We start from the raw sequence: 21,337 nt of genomic DNA, 5'->3' as shown, positions 1-21,337 counted from the left end.
TAGAGTATACCAGCCATCTGGTTCCTGTCGGAGAGGCTTTGGAGGGGTAACAGTTTGGTCCACTGTGAAAATTATCAGGAACTGAAAGCAATGATCAGCTCCCCTACCCTGCAATAGATCAATAGATTGATAGAGAGAAAGAGAGAAAGAGAGAGAGGACAAACTACACTTCAAGGTCAGGCAAAGCATAGATAAGAAGGGAACAAGGTTGATGGTTGATGCTATATTTTCTAGTATTTTACCAGTTACCAAGCTCATTCTCAAGTCTTATTTATTATCTTATTTCTTTATAATTAAAGCTCTATTTTATGTACAATGGTAGTTTCTAAATGTCCTCTTATTTCTTTCTCAAACATTTGAAAACTCTACATAACTGTTTTATGTGATTAAAAATTACAGTAAAAATCAGGGTATTACATTTAATATTAAATATAATTTTCCTCCCTGCTCTACAACCACAAAATCAGCAAATGACCCAGTCACAGATTCTGCCTTGAGTAAGGATTAAATAATATTTGTTAACTAGATACTATATAACAGAACTTTTGCTAAAATCTCCAGATATTATCTTTTTAAATATTAGCACAAGGTTAAGAGGAATTGGTCATATTGCAGGAAGTAAACCTGAGTATGGGATGGGGGATCTTTTTGCATGAGAATATTAGTTTAACAGCAGTACTCAAGATGAAATACAAGAGGGATATATGTGGGAGAAAAGGGAATGGAAGAAAATTTAGGAGACTAAAACAATCATGCGATCATCCAAGCATGAACTAAAACCTAGAAAAAGAATATCAGAAATTAAAAAGACAGAGAAATGGCATATATGAGAGATATAAAGATAGGGGAAGATGAAGGAAGTTGAGGAAGGACCTTGAAATAAGCTAGGAGTCGGCCATTCCCAAGGGTCTAGTTTACTACAAAGCCAGACTCTCTAACATCAGGTGATAATTCAGAGTAGTTTGACAATTCAAGAATCTCTGTTATAAAGTCATGAATAGTTTCGTTGCATTTAGGTGCTCTTTATGTATCATAATCTAGTTCATTTTTCCCATAATACTGATCACCATCATATACTACATATATATGTGGTTTTGTTGTTGTTAATTTTCTCTTTTTTCCTAGAATATAACTCCTTAAGGTCTGTAACTGTGTCCATTAGCTGTTTCAATGTGACAAATTACTCCTCAAATTTAGTACCTTAAAATAGCAACTATTGACTGGACGGTGGTGCTCAGTGGTTGAATGTTGATCTATGAAGGAGGTCACAGTTCGATTCCAGTCAGGGCACACACCCGGTTGCAGGTTAGATCCCTGGAGGGAGGGGAGACCTGAGGGGATTGGGGGGGGGGGGGTGCAGGAGGCAGCAAATCAATGATTCTCTCTCATCATTGATGTTTCTATCTCTCCCTCTCCCTTCCTCTCTGAAATTAATTTAAAAAAACATGTTTTTAAAGAAGATATCACAAGTGTGATTGCAATGCAATAATAACCCAACTTTAAAAAAAAAAAAAAACAACCACTTATTTAGTCCACAAGTCTGTGCTTTGACAATTTGTAATAGGGAAGCTAGGTGACTATCTGTTATCTGTGCTGACTCTTATGTCTGCAGTCAGCTGCTGCGTCTAATGAGATCGTGTTCATCCATGATGACCTTCCCTGGGATGATTTTTCTCTGATCCAGGTGATCTTTTGGTCTCCAGCAAGAGATCACAGGCTTGGTCACATGATGGTTGGGCAGGGCTTTGGGGGACATTTGGAAAAGTGCAAGGCCTTGTGAGTTCCATGGTCAGAACTGGCATCACATCAATTCTGCACTGTTTTATAAGTCAGAGCAAGTACAAGATCAACACAGATTCAAGTGGAGAGAAAGCCTCCATATCTTGATGGGAGAAGCTGAAAATCACATTGCAAAAGAAGTGAACACATACCGGGGAATAATTGTGGCTATTTTTGTAAGTAATCTACCAGGGAGACTTTCTGTACTTTGTTCACTGCTACATCCTAAGCACCTGGAATAGTGCCTAGCCCATAGGTGTTCCAGAATTATTACTTGAATAAATGAGTGAATGAATGATCTGCCCACCACTCCTGAACCAGAAGCTACGCAATAAGCCCCTTCTCTGTTGCAAATTTTTACAATATAGTATAGGTTTGCAGGAAACTATATTGCTTGTGAATACATGCTATTGCAGCCCTGTCTCTACTGTTCTTTTAAAGTTAAAACCAGCTTTCACAGTTTGACTTCTCTCTTCTTTAGTTCTTGTAAATTCAGACTAATTGCTCCCACAGATCTTGAAGCACACTGTAATTCATAGAATGCTTTTCCTCCTAGGACCTTGGAGAAGTTTCAAAATACTTTCTCATCAATCTCCACAGCTACATAACAGCATAGGAGAGTTCTGTTGTCTGCTCTTTCCTCCATCCTCCCCCTTTTCTCCCAGCCAGCTAGTTTCCTTTTCTTTATTCACAGATGAAACCACAACAGAATGACCACTTGTCAGTGTAAGATAGCTCCTTGAAATCCTGGCCTGGGGAACTTTCTGGAAGGCTGGACAATTGAACGGAAATGACTGAAATAGGATCAGATATTGAAGTATCTGTGCACCCAGTTCATTTCCCCATCCCTTTCTTTGCCACATAAGCAAAGTGGGTTAGAAAATAGAAAAAATAACTGAATACTTTAGCCTCATGGATCTAGGAATATATACGTTAAGAATCAAACAGGTCTGCTATGATTCTTGATAAGTGGACTTGAAGAGCAAACCGGATTACTTTGTTTCTCCACTTGGTCACCTGGTCAGTCCCAATCTTCTGGGCTTCCTATGTCATTCTTAAAATACTGCCTAACACAGTGCTTTTGGGTTACAATGCTTGAAAGCCTGTTGTAGTGCCTTGGAACTGTGCCCTTTTAAAAAAAACAACAGGTTCTACTAAAAAAATGGTGCAGTCATCAGGGAATTGGTTCAACCATTGCTCTATGAGGTAGCATTCCTCATATACCCAAATGATAGATTGTTCAAAGGCTGTGACATGTATCAATACCTTTTCTGGCATGCCCCTTCCATCTGGTCTAGAACTTCTTTTAGCAGAGGACAAAAAGTCCTCTATAGTTACAGATAACGCTGAAAAAGCAAAGACCCATAGGAAAAGCAACCCTTGGCTTGGCCATTTCCATTATTTACCCAGATCTCCTTGGCTCAAAACCTCATCAGCATCTTGAATTATCTCTGCTCATATCCAGGCACCAAGTCCTGCCAGTTCTGCCTTTGACGTATTTTCCAGAATTGTACTTGTTTTCATTCCTTCGGCCAGCAAGCATCCCACTTTCAGTCCTTTATTGTTTCAAGTGCATCATTTAAATCACCTTCAAACTGAACTCTTCTGCTTTCATCATTAATGATTCCCACTGACTACAAATATAGTTCCAGCTCTTTCACTTGAAATTATAATCCTTCCATATATGATCGCTAGCACTTTTCTTCTACTCTGACCCACTACTATGTGAATCTTCTGCTTTAGCTAAAATAGTCTAAATGGTATTTCCAAAAGAATATGCTACCTCAAATTTAAATTGTATAGTCAATGAAAACACTTGGCAAAACACAAACATTATATAAGCATGAATTATTTTGTCTTGTACTTACTTCCGGTCATCCGTTGTCATCCTTTAATAATTAAACATATTCTCCTTATTCATATGCGCTGCCCCTTAGTCTGCTCAGAACCTTCCTCCTTTTATCTAGTGACCACCAACCCCCAATCCTCTTTATTTATTTTTATATTATTGACGTTTAAAGAGAGAGAGAAACATCGATCAGCTGCCTCCTGCACACCCCCCTATCTGGGATCAAGCCAGCAATCCCAGCGTGTGCCCAGGCAGGGAATCAAACTAGCAAACTTTCAGTGCACAGGGCGACGCTCCAACCAACTGAGCCACACTGGCCAGGGCAATCTTTTGACTTTAGATGCATCTTCTCTCTCTTCTCAGAGGCTTTGAATTGACACAAATACATGGAAGTTTTGAGCCTGCACCTCTCTCCAGGATCACCACATCCATAATCAGCCCAGGCTACCGGTGGTCTAGCACTCCAGACAAAAATTTCATCCCAGGCCCATCTGGCACGAGGAAGGGATCGGGCTGTCGTGGGCACCTCATAAAGAATGTCTGCTTTTTCATGCCCCATCACGTGCCCAGAGTTCATTTCTGGGTGATCCACACAGCTTTCTCTACCCAATCTTTTCTATCCACCACAGCCCAGAGTGAGTTTTGTCCTGTGAATTTTTGTGGTGCCAAACTCCTGTGATTTGTCCTATTTAGATCATGGTTACATATTCTGCCATTCATGTTTTCTTAGCTTTAGGAGCTCATTCTTGAATACCCAAGTAGGTTGAAAACTTCTCCTTCAAGGTGACAAGAACATCTTATATTAGTAGTCCCATATTCAACCTTTTTCAACAACCTGACATGTGATAGCTGCTAATTGATTATCTGGGCTTGTTAATCGCAGTGGACGTGAATGGTAAGAAGTCTCTCTTTATTGGAGTATTGATAGAGATTCAATACTATAGAAAGTCAAACACCACGGTCCCCTCGGGGAAAGAGATGCAAGCCAAGAAGGGAGCTGCCCAGAATCTAAGATAAATGTGCCAATACATCAATTTACTCAAGATCAGGGGTGCATTTATTCAACACGTTTCAAATTCTCTCAATTCCTCTGCCTTTATTTTTATTATTGGGAAGATACTAATAATGAAGAAAATAAAGTGAAATAAGCATTGTGACATAAGTGACATAAAGAGTCACTTAAAATAGAGTCAGGAGGCTATTAAGTGAGGCCAAAGCACCCTAGACACATCTTGTGTCTCATTTCCAAAAGCCTTATTGCTAAGACCTGTTGCTAAACTCAGCTCAAAACATCCTGGAGCCATAAACATCCGGGAACAACAACCTCTACATGGGCATATCTGGACTTTACTCCCTTCCTTATAGGATTCAGCTCCCTCTGTACATATTGGAACTAACCAATCTCTGTTAACCTAGGCAGCAAGCCTTCATTTGCATGCAAGAATTACATTGTGTGGGTTTGGCCTTGATTAATCTTGGCTTTCCTTTACTCTGCAGTGCACAGTTTGGGTTGCTACCTGAATCTGTGTCTCTCAGATTGTGATCCTTTGCTCAAATAAATACATTTTTTTTACAGCCTATACCCTTTTTTTGGCTAACAATATGCATACATATATATTGCCTGGACTAGGCAGGTAGGCTCTCTTTTGTGGCCATAATATCACTAACCTTTGTTTTCCCCCTGGCATTTACCTGAGCTCACCTTGCCTTGCAGCCATCAATCTGATACCAGAAAGCAGTGGAATTAGCAAAGATAGCATGGGAAACTAGAGGCATTACTGATGATTCCAGTAGGGGAAGAGAGCCAGCATAAGAATTAATTTTAACACAGTAATAGATCTCACACATTGAACCCCACTATCAAATGAGATCCACCCGGAGAGGAAAATGCCCCTCCACTTTTAATTTAGTGACAGACCCCAAACCATTGCTTCGTTTGACTCCGAGGGAAGCCGTTTTCTTCTAGCGGGACATTGTGGGGAGACCAAGGAGGGGCCTCAGCGCTGTCCACTACTTCGAAGAGGCGGGATGGGCCCCTGTTGCTTTTACCAGAGGCTGCATTCCTCTCCTGCAGGTCCCCCGCCTCATTCATTTTAATTAGACAGATGCCTAAATCTTATCTGTAGGTATCAGTCAGGGTCAATGCCTGGTTTCATGGCTAACCAATCAGATGTGACCTTCTCTTTCCAGAGACAGGATTTTTTAAAAAGAGAAACCACTGATCTGGAATGTTTCAGCACTAAAAGTAAATTTATTTCTCTAACCGTCAGATCCCTGATCTGTGTAGCAGGATCTTCTCCTGGTAACTGTATTCTTTGACTTCAGTTTTAAAATTATATAAATAAATACAAGTAGACAGTGATTCTGATGAAAATAAAGATACATGTGTCACTAGTATCAGTTTATTGTAGCATTGCCATTGTTAAATTCCTTTATTGTCACAGGGAAGAGTGAAAGCCAATTTTGATGCATGTATACTTTACCTTAATTTAAATACTTCAAAAAAAGCATCAGAGTCTCTTTTCTGCTATGCAGCTCTTTTGCACATATTCCTAATTTCTCTATTGCTTGGAAATTACAGTCCAGTTGGATGCTCCTTCCCTGTTCTTGTGTAAATCCTCTAAAACAGGAAGAGCGAATGTCCAAAAACTATTGCCATACAGTTCTGTGAGAGACACAAATAACTGGAAGTCTCAAAACTTCAAATGTAATACTCGCTGGCCAAAGCCTAATAGGATGAGCAAATTTTGGACTTGAATTATTTTAAATATAGAATTTGTTCTAAAGATTTAGGAAGACAGAAAAGTTTTTTTTTTTCCATATAGCTCTACTTAAATTATTGTTAGAAAAAGAACAAAATTTTTGAGTGAATAATTGTCGGACGGGATAAGTCTACCTTATTTTCTCCACCATAGCTCCATCAGCATTACATATGTATAGACAGATCATCCACTGAGTTCCCAGAGTTTTTATACTCTCTCTGTTTAACTGGTTATGATGCCTACTCTCAACTTAGGTTACAGAAAAACATAACAAGTGGGGGCTTTTTTTTTTTCAGTTTAACAAACAATAAATGGCTTCAAGTAACAGAGCTGTCTTTTCATCTTCTTAAACACAGTGAACTTTTCATTACCAACTTTTGCAACATGGTTTGCAACAAAGGTACAGTTGAAGGGAGAGGGGCGTAAGAATACATAACTTTGCGCAATTGCTGGAAAACAAAACAGGCATTCATCAAAAGCTGTGGTACATTTACACAGTGGAATACTATGCCGCTATAAAAAAAGATCTTTTACCCTTTGAGACCGAGTGGATGGGCCTGGAGATTATTATGCTAAGTGAAATAAGCCACTCAGAGAAACATAAACATCACTTATATGTGGAATCTAATGAACCAAATGAAATTTTGAACAATATAGGTCCAGAGACAGGGAAGCATGGAACAGACTGACAGAAATCAAAGGGAAGGGAGGGAGGGGGCAGGAAAAGGTTAACCAAAGAACTTATATGCATATATGCATAGTTCTTGGACACAGACAATAGTGTGAAAAGGCCTGGAGTGGGGTGAGAGCGAGCTGGTGGAGGGGGTGAAAGAGGGGGGTGATAGGAGACATCTTTAATACTCTCAACAATAAAAATAACTTTTAAAATATTAGAGGCTAGATCTAACTATAACAAACTTCTTGATCCTGGTCAGGTCACATGGATAGAAATTTACATTCAAACGGAGCACCAAAATAACTTCCCTTCTGGAGGCAGCATAGATTTTAACCTCTTAGCAGGAGTGGCAAGGCTGAAAGAATAACTTTGAGGGGGAGAGGTGGCGGGAGGGGTGGGGGGTGGGGGGAAGCTTGGAGTACTCCATAAATTTAAAGGGAAAGAAGCCAGTTTCCCTTAGACCTGTGGTGAAAAACAGGCCAGGGAGCAAATGTAACTTTGTACAAGGTTCTCGGGGACTCCCCAGAGATGAGCACCCCAAGCTAGGCTTTAGGGCCCCATTATTTGAGGTAACCGCCTCTGAAATCACAGATAGTGATAAACCTATCTGGGCCCCATCAACTGAAAGCCCAGAATTCCTCTTTGGAAACCAAGGTTCTGGTCCAGGACAAATCCTGCCTAGTGTTAGGACGCGCTACACAGAGCTATTCCCTTATGCGAAAAAGGACCCGGGTGGTGAATTAGGAGGAAAGAGTCTGCATCCTTGGGATAACATTACCCATTTCAGGTGCCTTGGGGAATGTCAGCTGGAGCCAGGCAGTACCCTGAGACCCCTCCCTCTTTGATGCCGGACACGCCAACCTGGCGCCTTCCGGGTCTTTCCGGCAGAAAAGAGCCTATTGGGACCCCAGGGCGCGGCAGTGGCCAACCTAACATTGGTCCTAGCGGCGCTTCCGCGCGTCCAGGGGCGTTGGCGCAGGAAGGCACCCAGTCCGGGTCAGTCCGCTGGGCCGTGAGCGCTGGGCGTCTCCAGCGCGCACACCGAGGCGGGCGGGCGCCTCCCGCAGTAGGTAAGCGGCGAAGCCCGCATCCGGACAAAGAGAAGTCCGCTCTCCCTCCCACTGGGTGTCAGTTTCTTTGGTGAGTGCTGGCGCCAAGGCCAGCGCGGGTCAAATCGTGCCGCACTCTCCCCCTGGCCCAGCCTTGAACTTGCAAGTCCGCTGTAAGAGACAGCTTCTGGCCACTTGTTTTGGATGCAAGAAAGCCAAGCAGGGGCCGTGCTCGGGAGTGTTACTGTGCGGGTTTGCAGGGAGAGGTGGGGGTTCCCAGGGTCACCACAGCCACAGCGAAAAGCAGGCCCTCCCGCCTTTCCCGCGGGGGGGGGTGGGGGGGGACAGTGCCCAGGGTCGAGCGAGGGCTTCAATGGAAGCTGGGAAAGGAGAGAAGGGATGAGACAGGGAAAGAGGGAACGTTTCCTGGACAAGAGAGCCAGGAAGTGGGGACGGGGTGAGGAAAGGAGCCAAGTCCTTGAAACTTAAGTCCAAATTCCAGCCGTGGGGCGAGCAGGTGGGGGCCATTACAGTTGGAACGGCGGCTGGGTGCAGTTTATTTTATGTGTGGATTTTTTTTTAATTTTTTTTTTTTTTTTTTTTATTTTATTTTTTGCCCTGAACGGCTGAGTCTGAAAGTTTCGCCGCGAAAATTTGGGGAGCATAGGTGGGAGGAGGCGATTGCTGGGACAAAACATTCGGGAGCCAGGGTCGCTTCTTAAAACCCGGGAAGTGTCCCGCACCCTCTTGCCCAGCCTGGGGCGCCTCCTCCCACTAGCGTTCTCCCAGCGAGAAGGTGTGTGGGGGGGGGGGGGGGGGGGAGGAGAGGGGACAGGGCGAGATCTGGAAGCCGCAGGCGGAGCCACTGGGGAAGAGAAAAAGCTGCAAGTTATCCTAAGTATCGATTCCAGAGGGTTGCGGGAGGCCAAGTGGGAGGGGCGGGCCTACTGAGCGGCTGCTCCTCCTCCACCCTCATCCGCGGCAGAACTTGCACTTGACGATCTTCTTAAAGGCGTTTTGGAAGTCCTTGTTGAAGTAGGCGTAAATGACAGGGTTGAGCAGAGAGTTGGAGTAGCCGAGCCAGTTTATGATGTCGCCCAACAGACTGGGCATGTGGCAGCTGTTCTCGCAGAAGGGCAGGACCAGGGCCACGATGAAGAAGGGCAGCCAGCAGAGGATGAAGGTGCCCATGATGATGCCCAGGGTCTTCACCGTCTTCCTCTCGCGGGCTAGAGCCATCTTGCGCTTGGCCTCGGCGTTGCGCTCATTTTTATTCCCTAAGGGGGCGGGAGCACAGGGGACAGAGCCCGCCTCACTGGGTAACGGCAGGTGCTCTTTGGAGTTGCCCATCAGGTGCACTTCGATCACCTCCAGGGCTGCGCCGTCCTCGCCCTGTCGCACAGCTCCATTGGCGCACTGAATGCCCCCGGCCTTACTCTCCACGCCCCGCCCCCATTCTCTGCTCTCTGGCTCTCCGTTTATGCTCCTCCTGGGCGGCAGGGCTGGAGACGCCCCGAGGCGGGTGTCCGCTCTCTTCTTCTCCACCTTCTTGACGGTCTTGCGGATGCGAAAGCGCGCGGCTCGAAAAATGCGCCCATAGAGAACTAGCATGAGCAGCAGCGGGATGTAGAAAGCGCCGAACGTGGAGTAGATGGTGTAGCCGTGGTCCTTGCTGATGGTACACGCGTCGGGGTCCGAGCGGTCTTCGGGGGTGCGCCAGCCCAGCATGGGCGGGATGGAGATCAGGAAGCCAATGAGCCAAGTGAGCGAGATGAGCGCAGCGGCCCGCCGGGGCGTCCTCTTGTTCACGTAGTCGATGGGGTCCGTGATGGCCCAGTACCTGTCCAGCGCGATGGCGCACAGGTGCAGGATGGAGGAGGTGCAACACAACACATCGAGGGAAATGAACAGGTCACAGGTGACCTGTCCCAGCGTCCACTTGTTGAGCACCTGGTTCCACGCGGCCATGGGCAGCACGAGCACCGACACCATGAGGTCGGTGACTGCCAGCGAGCCGATCAGATAGTTGGCCACGTTCTGCAGGGAGCGCTCCAGAGCAATGGCAGCAACTACGCACGCGTTTCCCAGCACCGCACTGAAGATAAGCGTGCCCAGCAGCAGGGAGGTGACCACCTGGTAGCTGAAGGTCACGTCGGAGATGCCGGTAGCATTGCCGTTTGTCCCGAAGGGACCTTCGGAGGACGTCGTGTTGTTGCCCTGTCTGGGGCTGAGCACATCCATGCCTGCGCGCCCGGCGGGGGAGGGGGACGGAGCGAGAGCTGCGCGAGGATTCCCCTCGCCCCTCCCCCTGGGGTCGCAGCCCCTTTCTCCTGGGAGCTTCGGGGGAGGGGGTGCAGGGGCTCAAGCAGGAAGTTCTTACTGCTCAGGCGAAGGCATCTCGGAGGAACTGCTTCTAGGGCTCCGTGGGCTCCCTGGGTCCAGCGCGTTCCGGAACTCTAGGTGGGAAACGAGTTGGCCGGAGAACAGCTCCGAGATCTCGGGGCGACAGAGGGGTGGCCGGAACGTCTGTCCCTCGCTGTTCTTTTTACTTTGCCGCTGCCCAGCTGGCTGCCGGAGCCGGAGTCTCCCCACCAGCAAATAGTCTCCAATCCTAGAAGTATCTGGAATATTGAAGCCCCATCCTCCACGGTCATTCTGTGACCCTCCTCGATTCTCTCCCTCCCGCTCTCCCACTCTCTTCTCTTTTTTTAAAGCCTCCTCCTTCCACTCGCCTTCTCTCCACTCGCCTTCCCTTTCAGTTTCCCCTCTCCCTTCTCTCACCCTTTCTTTATCCCTCTGTGTGTCGCTCAGACAGCCAGTCTCCCTCCCTCCCACGCTAACCCTCCCTTCCTAATACTTCCCCAACCCCGAGTGTCTCTTTCCTCTGGGTGCCCGCCCTCCTCTGCCTCTAGCTCAGCAACTTAGCGTTCAAGCCTCTGTTGTCCACACACTTAGAACTCGCGTGCATGCACTTGATCTCCTGGTCAGACCAACATTGCAACCAATACCTTTGCCTCCCACCCAGCCAAACTCGAGGGGAAAATTCTAACTATCCATTGCTTTATATTTCTGTCAAATTCCTAAGTAGAGTCCGCATCATAATAGTGGCAGTAGGAAATAAGGAAAGGAGACACTAGAAGTCTGGGGGGGGGGGGGGGGGGGGAGTGGACAACCCTAGTTCAGTATGTAAATTATGGTAAATTGATGGAATGAAAATGGAGTATCAGCTTTTTACAGACCACCCCATCCATCATTTTATTTTTGACTCCCTTGGGGAGGATGTTGCCTGTGACCTTTCTTAACCTTGGGGAATGGGGGAGAAAGGAATATAAAGGACCTGTCAAAAGACAAATAGCTACATCTCCAAAGGAAAACACTCAATTCGGTATGTATTTAGAACACACTCACACAAGCCTTCCCAACACCATTTACCTTTTTTTCTTTTTTCTTATTTATTGTTCAGTATTATAGATGTTCCCTATCCCCCCCACTTTCTCCCTCTCTACCTAGCCCCTGCCCCACCCTAGGCCGTCCCCACACTATTGTCTGTATTCATGGGCTGTGCATATATGCATATATTTTCTTTGGTTAATCTCCCCTCCAACTCCACCCCCACCCCCACTTCCAAGATCTGTCAGCCTGTTCCATGCATACTTGTCTCTGGACCTAAATTCAGTGAACATTGCCATTCCCCATAGCTTTGTGGTGAGTAAATTTAGGGAAGGGGATCTTTTGTCTGGGTGTTGCAATGAGTTCAGGCATTTCATATGGCTTTTTGCTTTTCTTACCAGAAAGAAATCTCTAAAGGAGAATTTAGTGGAATCCCTGGTCGCTGGCCCCTGAGTTTCTCTTAAACTCAGAAATTGGATTCAGCACCTGGGACAGCTCTAGGCAATCAGGACTTATGCCGCCACCTTCTGGCAAATGCTTTAGAGCGCCATCTAGGAACCCTTGTCATGCTAAAATTAAGCAGGTATTGAAATCCCATAACTTCAAGAAAGAGAAAAAAAAAAATGGTTATTAAAAGAAAAGTAACATCGAGTCATATATTTTTATTCTATTTCCTTAAAAAAATAGTGTTCTCTTTTGCTCTTAATCATATATACCAAGCTTATATTGTCTAGATCGTTTTGAAAGCCTGCAGCATCTGTCATTCACAAGTTTTCTCTAGGAATGAGGTTTTAGTAGACTTAAGCAAACACTTTCTCACCTTCATCTGTGTTGGTTTTGTTCCGACAAAGCCTGTACTCTGGGACTCACACATTTGCACACATTCACCAATGGGGAAAGTGAGGGGACAATATTGGATTTTCCAAATGGGGATGACTTCACATAGAAAATAAAGAGGCTGCTATTGGTTGGTTCTAAGCTATGTCCTTTATCAAGGAAACCATATTTAATCCCATTTGAACATGGGTAAAGAATTATAGTATTCCTAAACCCTAAATAGATATGTAAATAACAAATTCACTTATATATTCTGATAGCATGACTGAAGTAAAGGAAAAGTTCAGAATGCAATCCCAAAAGCAGATGACTCCAGATAACATGCACAGATTCACTCCAGATAGCAATAGTTTTAATATTATTTTCAAATTTGAGCTCTGAATTTCATAGCTTTCAATTCTTTAAGACCAAGCAAAAGAGCAATCACCAAAGCATCAAAGAAAATCTAATTGTGCCAATGCATACAGTACAGGGCAATGTGTTTGGAGAAGGATGGTTTTACAGTGCAGTGCTGGGCAGTTTCCACTTAATCACTTCAGCATGCTGCAGTAATGAACCTGACATTTGTAATGATTCATGGCATTGAAAAAACAGATGAGGATACATGGTGATTCTGGCTCTAGCCTCTGAAGATTCTTTTAAAATTTTGTGAAGATTCTCATTCCCCTTTTTAAAATTTCCTGACAAACACAGAACTAAATAACTTTGTTAAAATATAGTTGCATATCCAAAGATTATAATAGCAAAATAATTAAAATCTGAATTCTCCAAAGATAAAACTCTGGAAATATAGTTGATAAATATAAACAAAGAGTAAAATAAATTTAAATGTAAGAAAGTAAATATATACATATTTGTATACATACAAGGACATACTTGAACAGGAATTATACCAGATTTAGCACATATAAATAAATATATGTCAGTAAATATGCATTCTTCTAGTGGATCCCAAATGGTTTATAACTGACAATTTTTTTTCAAGAATGCTAAAATTTTGAAGTTAATATTCATGAGGACTGGCATTTGCTATTCTACTTTAATATTTTATGATGCAGCATTCTTATTCAAGTTGGAAAAAAGTTCATGTATTCCTTCAAAATAATGTACACAATATTTCAAACATTTCACTCTTTAAAATGTATTACAAGTTTTTTAGGCATTCTGATGAACACTAGGAAGAAAGCAGAAGTATAAAAGGATATGCAGCACTAATTATGCTTCCATACCAAATTCAGTGACGAATAAATAATTATGTATAACTTATGTTGAATGATTCTGTGGTATATATTAAAAGCAAAATGATGTCGCATTTCACCATGTTCACACCTTGCCAAGTCTGCTATGTTAACCCTTAAAGATAAAGAAACACATTAAAAAAAAAATGGTGCAAGCCAAAGATTCTGGATAAAGTGTTAGACTCCGGTTCTTTAAGGCCTCTGAAATCAGCCTAAAGAAAAGCTAGCCTTAAAGCAGATATTATTGATGACATCATTTGAAAACAATACTTCCAGTCATTCTGCTTTCATTTCTTGTTTGAATTTACTAGATGCAAGTATGAACTTGTCAGTTATAGATCTAGAGTATGATACATCATCCATCATATGAAATTTCTCTAATGTAGTTTATGGGAGATAAAGATTTTTAACATTTTTACAGGAAATTTGATGTAAGCCCAGAATTTCAATGTAGTTCTTTGTCTAGGGACATAAAGATAAAAAGATATTAGACTAAAGTTTTGCTGAATGTCCTGTCATTACTGAAGTCTCAGGAATGGTTGGGGTTTCTCAATAACTGATATGTTTATCCATAATCCCCAAATTATGGCTAATTTATTAATGAGTCAGTAACCTATATAGTAAAGAGTTGAAATTTTACTTAGGAGATTACAAGAGTGACTTAAAAGCTCCTATTTAAGAAGTTTTTACTTTTCTTCAAGTAATTTGATTAGGATAGGTTATTTTTTAAACTAAAAATACCATTCTGAATTTAATCCTCCTCAATCCTCAAATGCTGAAGTAATAGAGCAAATGTAGTTTACCAGCACTGTGAAATTTTACTGGAATTCACCAGGAAAAGGAACTTTAAAGAGAAATGTTTGCTTAAATAATTTAGGAAATGCAGTCTTCTGATTACTAGTGAGAATTAACTGGTCATTTATAAGAAATGCAAGCAACATGCCAGAGAGTAAATTCTCCTTTAAACCTAAACATGCTTTTTGTGTGTGTGTCTAATCCTCACTAACCACTTTCCTCTGATGATACCATTCCTTCACTGCTATTTCTACTGGGTCAGGCACTTCTCAGAGGCTCAGAACTGGGTTTTCAGTGGGAAAAGACAAACAGTGGAAGCCTCAGTCGCTGCTTCTGAGAATCCTAACAATGGCTTCATTCAATTAACACACATGCTAAAAACACAGCAGCTAGAAAGTGAAAGCAATATAACCATGTGTTCACTAGGTGTGTGACGTTGGGCAGTTTATTTAACCCTTTTGTTTTCTCAGTAGTAAAGTGGGTGTGATAATAAACTTGTGAAGATTAAATGATTTAGTACACTGCTGGCCCATAATAAACACCGAATAAGGTTAAACAATAATAGTAATAATAGTGATACAAAGTAATAATATTCTCTCTCTACTGATAATTTCTGAGAAATGTAGAGAAAGAATTATATGGGCTTAAAGGAAAGAGCCAGAGCCTAAAAAGAAAACAATTAAGGCCCTTTCAGGTGAGGATTTATTATGAAAACAATTTACACATGAATATGACATTCTCCTTGTTTCTTAAAGTATTTGGAAAACTTTCAATTTTCTAGGCAATTCTGAGTACAAGACTAGTGAAAAAAGATGTGACCTCTGCATTCTGGAACTTCTTTTTATTTTAATTTATTTTTTATTGCTTTTTTTGGGGGGTGACATTGGTTAATACAATTATATAGATTTCATGCGGTGGAGTTGGTGGATGTTACACTCACCTCCTACCAGGACCAAACTAGAACTTCTTGACTTAAAGCTGAAATCACTGAGGCGGGGAGAAAGGACGTGTCAACAAAGGTTTAATAATCAGTATTGGATAGTAGTCTGCCCTTTTTTCTAGGAGCGCAACCATTTGAACTACTAGAAAAGCATAAAATAAATAATTGTATAAAATAAATAATTGAAATTCATAGGTTCCCCCAAAAATGTTTAAAAGTACAGTAAACCCAAAGGTAGTATTTCTGTTGTAGGTAATTATCAGATGATAGTGTTTATAGTTATATCATATCTAATAAAAGAGTAATATACAAATTGACTGTCACTCCAAGACACAAGATGGCCACCCCCATGGGGTCAAAGATGGATTTCCCCATGTGGACACAAGATGGCCGCCACAAGATGGCCTGCAGGGGAGGGCAGTTATGGGCAGTTAGGGGTGATCAGGCCAGCAGAGGAGGGCAGTTGGGGGAGACCAGGCCAGCAAGGGAGGGCAGTGGGGGGGGGGGATCCAGGCCTGCAGGGGAGGGCAGTTGGGGGGGACCAGGCCTGCAGGGGAGGGCAGTTGTGGGCGATCAGGCAAGCAGGGAGGGCAGTTGGGGGGGGACCAGGCCTGCAGGGGAGGGCAGTTGTGGGCGACCAAGCCAGCAGGGTAGGGCAGTTGTGGGGGGACCAGGCCTGCAGGGGAGGACAGATAGGGGTGACCAGACTGGCAGGGGAGGGCAGTTAGGGGTGACCAGGCTGACAGGGGAGGGCAGTTAGGAGCAATCGGGCTGGCCGAGGAGCAGTTAGGCGTCGATCAGGCTGGCAGGGGAGTGGTTAGGGGGTGATCAGGCTGGTAGGCAGAAGTGGTTAGGGGCAATCAGGCAGAGGCAGGCGAGCAATTGGGAGCCAGCAGTCCTGGATTGTGAGAGGGATGTCCGACCACCCATTTAGGCCCGGGATTGGGATTGGGCCTAAACAGGTGGTCAGACATCCCTCAAGGGGCCCCAGATTGGAGAGGGTGCAGGCTGTGCTGAGAGGGACACCCACCCCTGCACGAATTTCATGCACTGGGCCTCTAGTAGTGTTAATAAGTGTACTTTCCCAGCCTCAATTCCTCTACACTGCCGCTTTCTGACAATATGTTTATGGCTCACTTCTAAAAGGATAAGAACATAGTGGAGATGAGAAAAATGTCTGAAATGTTAGCTTAATATTTTCTGTTAATCTACGGATAGTTGGAAATTAAACCTAGTCTTGGTAATTACTTGAAGCAAAATTTAATTACTGTATTTAATATAATTGAGGGGAAATGCCTACATTTTTATTAGCTTTCACAAGTAACACTTTTGTTACACAACTAAAAGCAATACTCAATGCATTATTTTAATCTTGTTTTAAAACATGCTACTTATATAAAAGCAACAATTATTACAAAATACCAGTCTTTAACTGTGCCATTGGGTCTATTGAAGCAGTAATGTGTCAAATGGGGAAGAGTGGCTTAGGGCCAAGAGTTCTGGATTCAAATGACTACTCTGCCATTTACTAGCATTACAATTTTCCTTAGTTTTTTCATTTTATTATGCAGTACACATGAATTACCAAAACTTTAAAGAATAATATGGTGCTTGTACGTTTTTTAAATGCATGAGTACAATGAGAAAATAGAATTCTCTACTCTGCAAAACCACTACTTCCATGCAGCTATCTGACCTGAGAAGCTGTTGTCACTCAGTCATTCAAGGTCCCAACTAATGAGAAGGTGCTGCTCAGCAGGAGGCAGGCAGAGAGAGAGAGAGAACAATATGGTGTCCTAAAGCCCAGCCTTCCTGAAAACATGCCCTGAGGGCTGCCTGGATCATTCTTAGTCATCGTGTTTTTAAAATGTAGCCTCTAGTCCACCTTGGTGGATCCTGACTACTACCTGGATTATCTGCTTGATAACTTCCTCAACATCTCCTTTCTGACTTTCTGTCAGTCGATATAGCAGATATTTCAAAATGGTGAGGGACTGCAGAATTCTTCTAACCCAAACTTAATTAGTTTTCATAAAAGGAAACTGAGGGTCCTCAGAGTTAAGTGATTTGCCCTAGATCACACAGTGGGTGCCTCATATTCCCCTCCCTGCATCTGTTAAAGGACCCCTAACGTGATTATCCAGGTTGAAGACTAAACTGCAGCCAGCTCCAGTGGAAAATTTCCAAAGAACTTGAAACAGATGAAAGAAGTTGAAGTTTGTGTTCAATTATCTATTCCTTCCTTGCTTCCTCTCTTCATTCCTTTGTACAACAAGCACATATGTCTTCTTGAGCCTGGCAGCATGACATCGACTAAAACCATAAAGATGGAAAGACAGAGTCCTTGCCTTGACTCATTCACTGAAGCATGTTCCCCAGCCACCCTCGGGGAAGCCTCGTTGGGAATGGGGACAGTCCTGGCCCAGTCACTCATTTTTCCATCAATGACTGTATTTATTGAGTACTTTCTATTTTTCCTAGGCTTTTGGTATATAATGATGAAGGAGACATAGACATATTCCTGCAATCAAGGACCTTATACAGAAATCAGTAGAGGAAAAACTATAAACAGGTAAGCAAATAAATGAATAAATGAGATAGTTTTGGGTGCTAATATTGGCATGAGGAAGACAAAATTGAGTGACCTGGTGGAGGAATTGGAGGCATCTACTCTTATGGAATTGGTGAGGCAAGTCTTCTCTGAGGAGGTGACATTTGAGTTGAGACCCAAATAATATACCAAAGACAACCATTCATAGATCTCACCTGTGGTGTGCTGCAATGGTATATTGATCTTCTCAGCCTTTGGACCAATAGGGCAGAACCTGGGCAGCAAAGCCCCTGACTAATAGCATGGAGTAGTCAATGGACTTCTCTGTTTACTCCAGTGTGTTATGCAAATGTTACCATTTTCTTTGTATTGCATGACAGTAAAAGCATTGGGAAGCATTGTTTCAGTTGAGAAAATTCAAATCTAAGCATAGAAAAGCAAAAATGATCAAGCTTGGTATGTTGGGTAACTGAAGAGTAGAGTGCACTAAAGAAAAAATGACTGGGAATGAGGTCAGAGTTTTCTCATAGTCAGTCTAAAATAAAATACCATTGACCATGTTTCTTTATCCAGTTAAACATTAAATTGTGTTAGGATATATGGACTTTTTCTTGATATCCCAATGGAAAACAAAAAGTATTGCAAAGCTTACTATCAAGTAATTTAGTACATATTATATTCTCTGTCATTTTGCATAAGCTCAGAATTTTTTTTTCTGATGCCATTTCAAATGCCATTTCTTAGTGAAGGCCTTGCATTGAGAAATTGAGTATATGAGATAGATAACAGGTGATGAGAGAGGGAGAGAGAATCTCCATATACATTGTTTTCTGGTAATAAAACCTGATTAAATGTGAATGTAGATCTTCCCATACATCCACGCCTCCATATTATTGCTTACAATTCCCTCAACCTGGCATATTCATCCTCATCTTCTGCACCAAAGAAAATTCCTACCTGGAACACAAAACAATGCCCATGCCCAAGCCTTCAACAACTACACAGTAGTTCTCTAGTTTGAAATTCACCTAGCTAGCTTTTAAAATAGACAGGTACCACCCCAAACCAATTAAATAAGAGTTTCTAATGGGGAGGGCCTGGGGATTGTCATTTTAAGCCCTCCAGGTGATTCCAATGAGTACGTAGGGGTAAGAATTGCTGAGCTAGATTAGTGCTCTTTCCTGCTTGCAGTGGGCTCCAAAGAGAAGGCAGAGCTTGACCCTGCTATGCGGGTCCCATGGGTTTCTCCCCTGAGAGCGGGAAAAAGCCCACCAATGACAGCAGAATGTGTTACAAACAAGAAATTCTTTATAGTGGCCTACCATGGAAAGTAAATGAGTAATTACCTCCTTGACCTTGTACTTAATGAGAAAAACTGCATAGCAAATTTGCTTTGGTTCTGGCTTGGCTCAAAGTCTGTATAGAAATAGACATTTCAGTGAGTCCTTTTCACCTTCTCATTGAGAAAAGAGAAAATGGTATGAAAATATTGCAGAGAGAACACATTTAAGTAGCTGTCAAACCTAAATGTGCATAACAATCACTTGAAGACTTTGTTAAATGCAGATTCCCCCAGGCCCAGCCACTGGGGATTCTGATGGAGTAGCCCCAGGGGCCTGTATATTTGAACAAAGCCCCCTATGTGATTCTGATGCTGGTGGTCCCTGGGCCTATGGGAAATAGGAGTTTACTAAAAGATGCCCCTTTTTGTAATGCATGAATGCCTCTTCCTGATTCTTACACAAGCCCAAGAGCCTTTGACCGCTTTTTAGAGGAAACAGAATTAAGAAAATGTAAGTCTGGAGGCAAATTTCAAATTTCACAACAGTCATGACAGCTGAAGCCACAGGACAGCAGAGAGAAAAGAAGCTCGGGCAGCGACTGGAGACAGCCAGGGAGCTGAGCGCTCTGGCACTAGGAAAGTGTTCAGGTGGGGAAGGCAGATCTGGGTTAGAGGAAAGAAAACTGCTATCAACAAGAGCAGATCCTCTGTGGCGAGCAGGCTGCAGAATAAGGTCCCAGCTGCTGGCCTAGACGTCAGATGTAATAATCCTGCCCTTCTTAGATGCAAGCTCCTCTAATCAAGCTGTGAAAAATATGCTAACTGTGGTCTGCTATTGTCTGCATAAAGCTAATTTGGTCTTATCCTGGGGCTTCCATTCTCACATCCCTGTCAGAAACAAACTGCTTCAAGTGTAGGAAATGTGAGCCTCAGGAAGTTCACTTAGAAACACGCAGTGGCTTCTCTGGGGTGGGGGTGGGGGGAAGCAACCAGCAGCCTAGCTTCTCCAGCAAAGCCATGGGATAGACTGTGGCTTTCCAGCAACAGAATAGAATACAAAGTGCAATAACCCATAGGGGGCCAAATACATAATAACTATCGATTCCTTCCTTCCTGATCGCATTTGTTTATTCACCATTTTTTCTTTTCATTCCAAAAATACTTTAAAACATTTATTATATGTGTTTTAGCTTAGTTCCCTCAAAAGCAGAATCTGAGACAAAGAATATTGGGTACAAGTAATGTCTTTGGAAGTGGATTCCAAGAAAAGAAGTGAGGAGGTGGAGAGAGGGGAAAGGGAAAGAAAAGCCCAGGAACATATAGCACATGGAGGACCTCACCATGTCTCCTAAAGCCTGGGCGGATGAAGCAGTTATCTGAGGGTGCCAGTCCACCCTGGTGGAAGGTTAATGTGTGGTTGTTAGCCTCCTACACTCTGCTAAGCTCCACATGCCCACAAGCTAAGGACGCTGGACCCTTCACCCCCTTCCAGTGTCCAAGGTCATGGAGGAATCCAGGGCAAAGAGCAAGATGATGAAAGGCTGTCAGCTGAAGTGGGTTGAACTTGCACTGACTGCTCCATGCTGCCCTAGAGAAGCTCAACTCAGAGAGGAGGCCAAGAGAATGTTGCTGGAGCTTGGTGTGTGTCTACTACAGTATGTCAGGCTCTGCTAAGCTACAGAAGTGAACAAATTATGTTCTCTGCCTTCTAAGCGTTCTTAGTCTTGTAAGGGAGAGAAACGTTAAGATACAGTACCATTCGGTATGAAATCTGCCATAGTAATGATATATAAAAAGCTTTATCAGAAAAAAGGAGTGGAATAAATTAATTGGAAGAGAAGAGATATGAAGAAAGGAAAGGAGCAAAAAGGAGAATTGAGAGAACCTCGCACAAATGTAAGCTGAACCTGGAAGGATGAGTCTTCTCTGTGAGCACGAGAACAATAAAAGAAACGCGTGTTCATTGATAAGAACACATACATCCTGGAAATGGTGTTGAGCAAAGTGTGTCTGAACATGGTGCTTGTGTGAAAGAAGCGAGGAGATGAAGCTAAACATATTTATCCTGAAGGCAATGGGAGGGCCGTTGGAGCTTAAGCAGGAGAGTGACTCAAGGGAGTTTCCATTCTTGACGAACTTTCAGAAAAGATCACATAACTAATTCCTGGAGGTCTGTTCTTTCATCACAC

At 43.2% G+C, this 21,337-nt stretch overlaps 1 protein-coding gene across 1 annotated transcript; it reads right to left on the bottom strand.

Moving 5' to 3' along the window:
• Positions 1-9,087: 9,087 nt before the first annotated feature.
• Positions 9,088-10,356, bottom strand: HTR1A (5-hydroxytryptamine receptor 1A). Its single transcript, XM_008161860.3, has one exon. It carries the CDS (start codon positions 10,354-10,356, stop codon positions 9,088-9,090), a length of 1,269 nt encoding a protein of 422 aa, XP_008160082.2.
• Between the last annotated feature and the right edge of the window lie 10,981 nt (positions 10,357-21,337).

The sequence above is a fragment of the Eptesicus fuscus genome, chromosome 4, assembly GCF_027574615.1.
Source record: "Eptesicus fuscus isolate TK198812 chromosome 4, DD_ASM_mEF_20220401, whole genome shotgun sequence".
NCBI classification, from domain to species: Eukaryota; Metazoa; Chordata; class Mammalia; order Chiroptera; family Vespertilionidae; genus Eptesicus; species Eptesicus fuscus.
The sequence above is the reverse complement of the archived record's forward strand: the minus strand, read 5'-3'. Positions and strand labels throughout refer to the sequence as shown.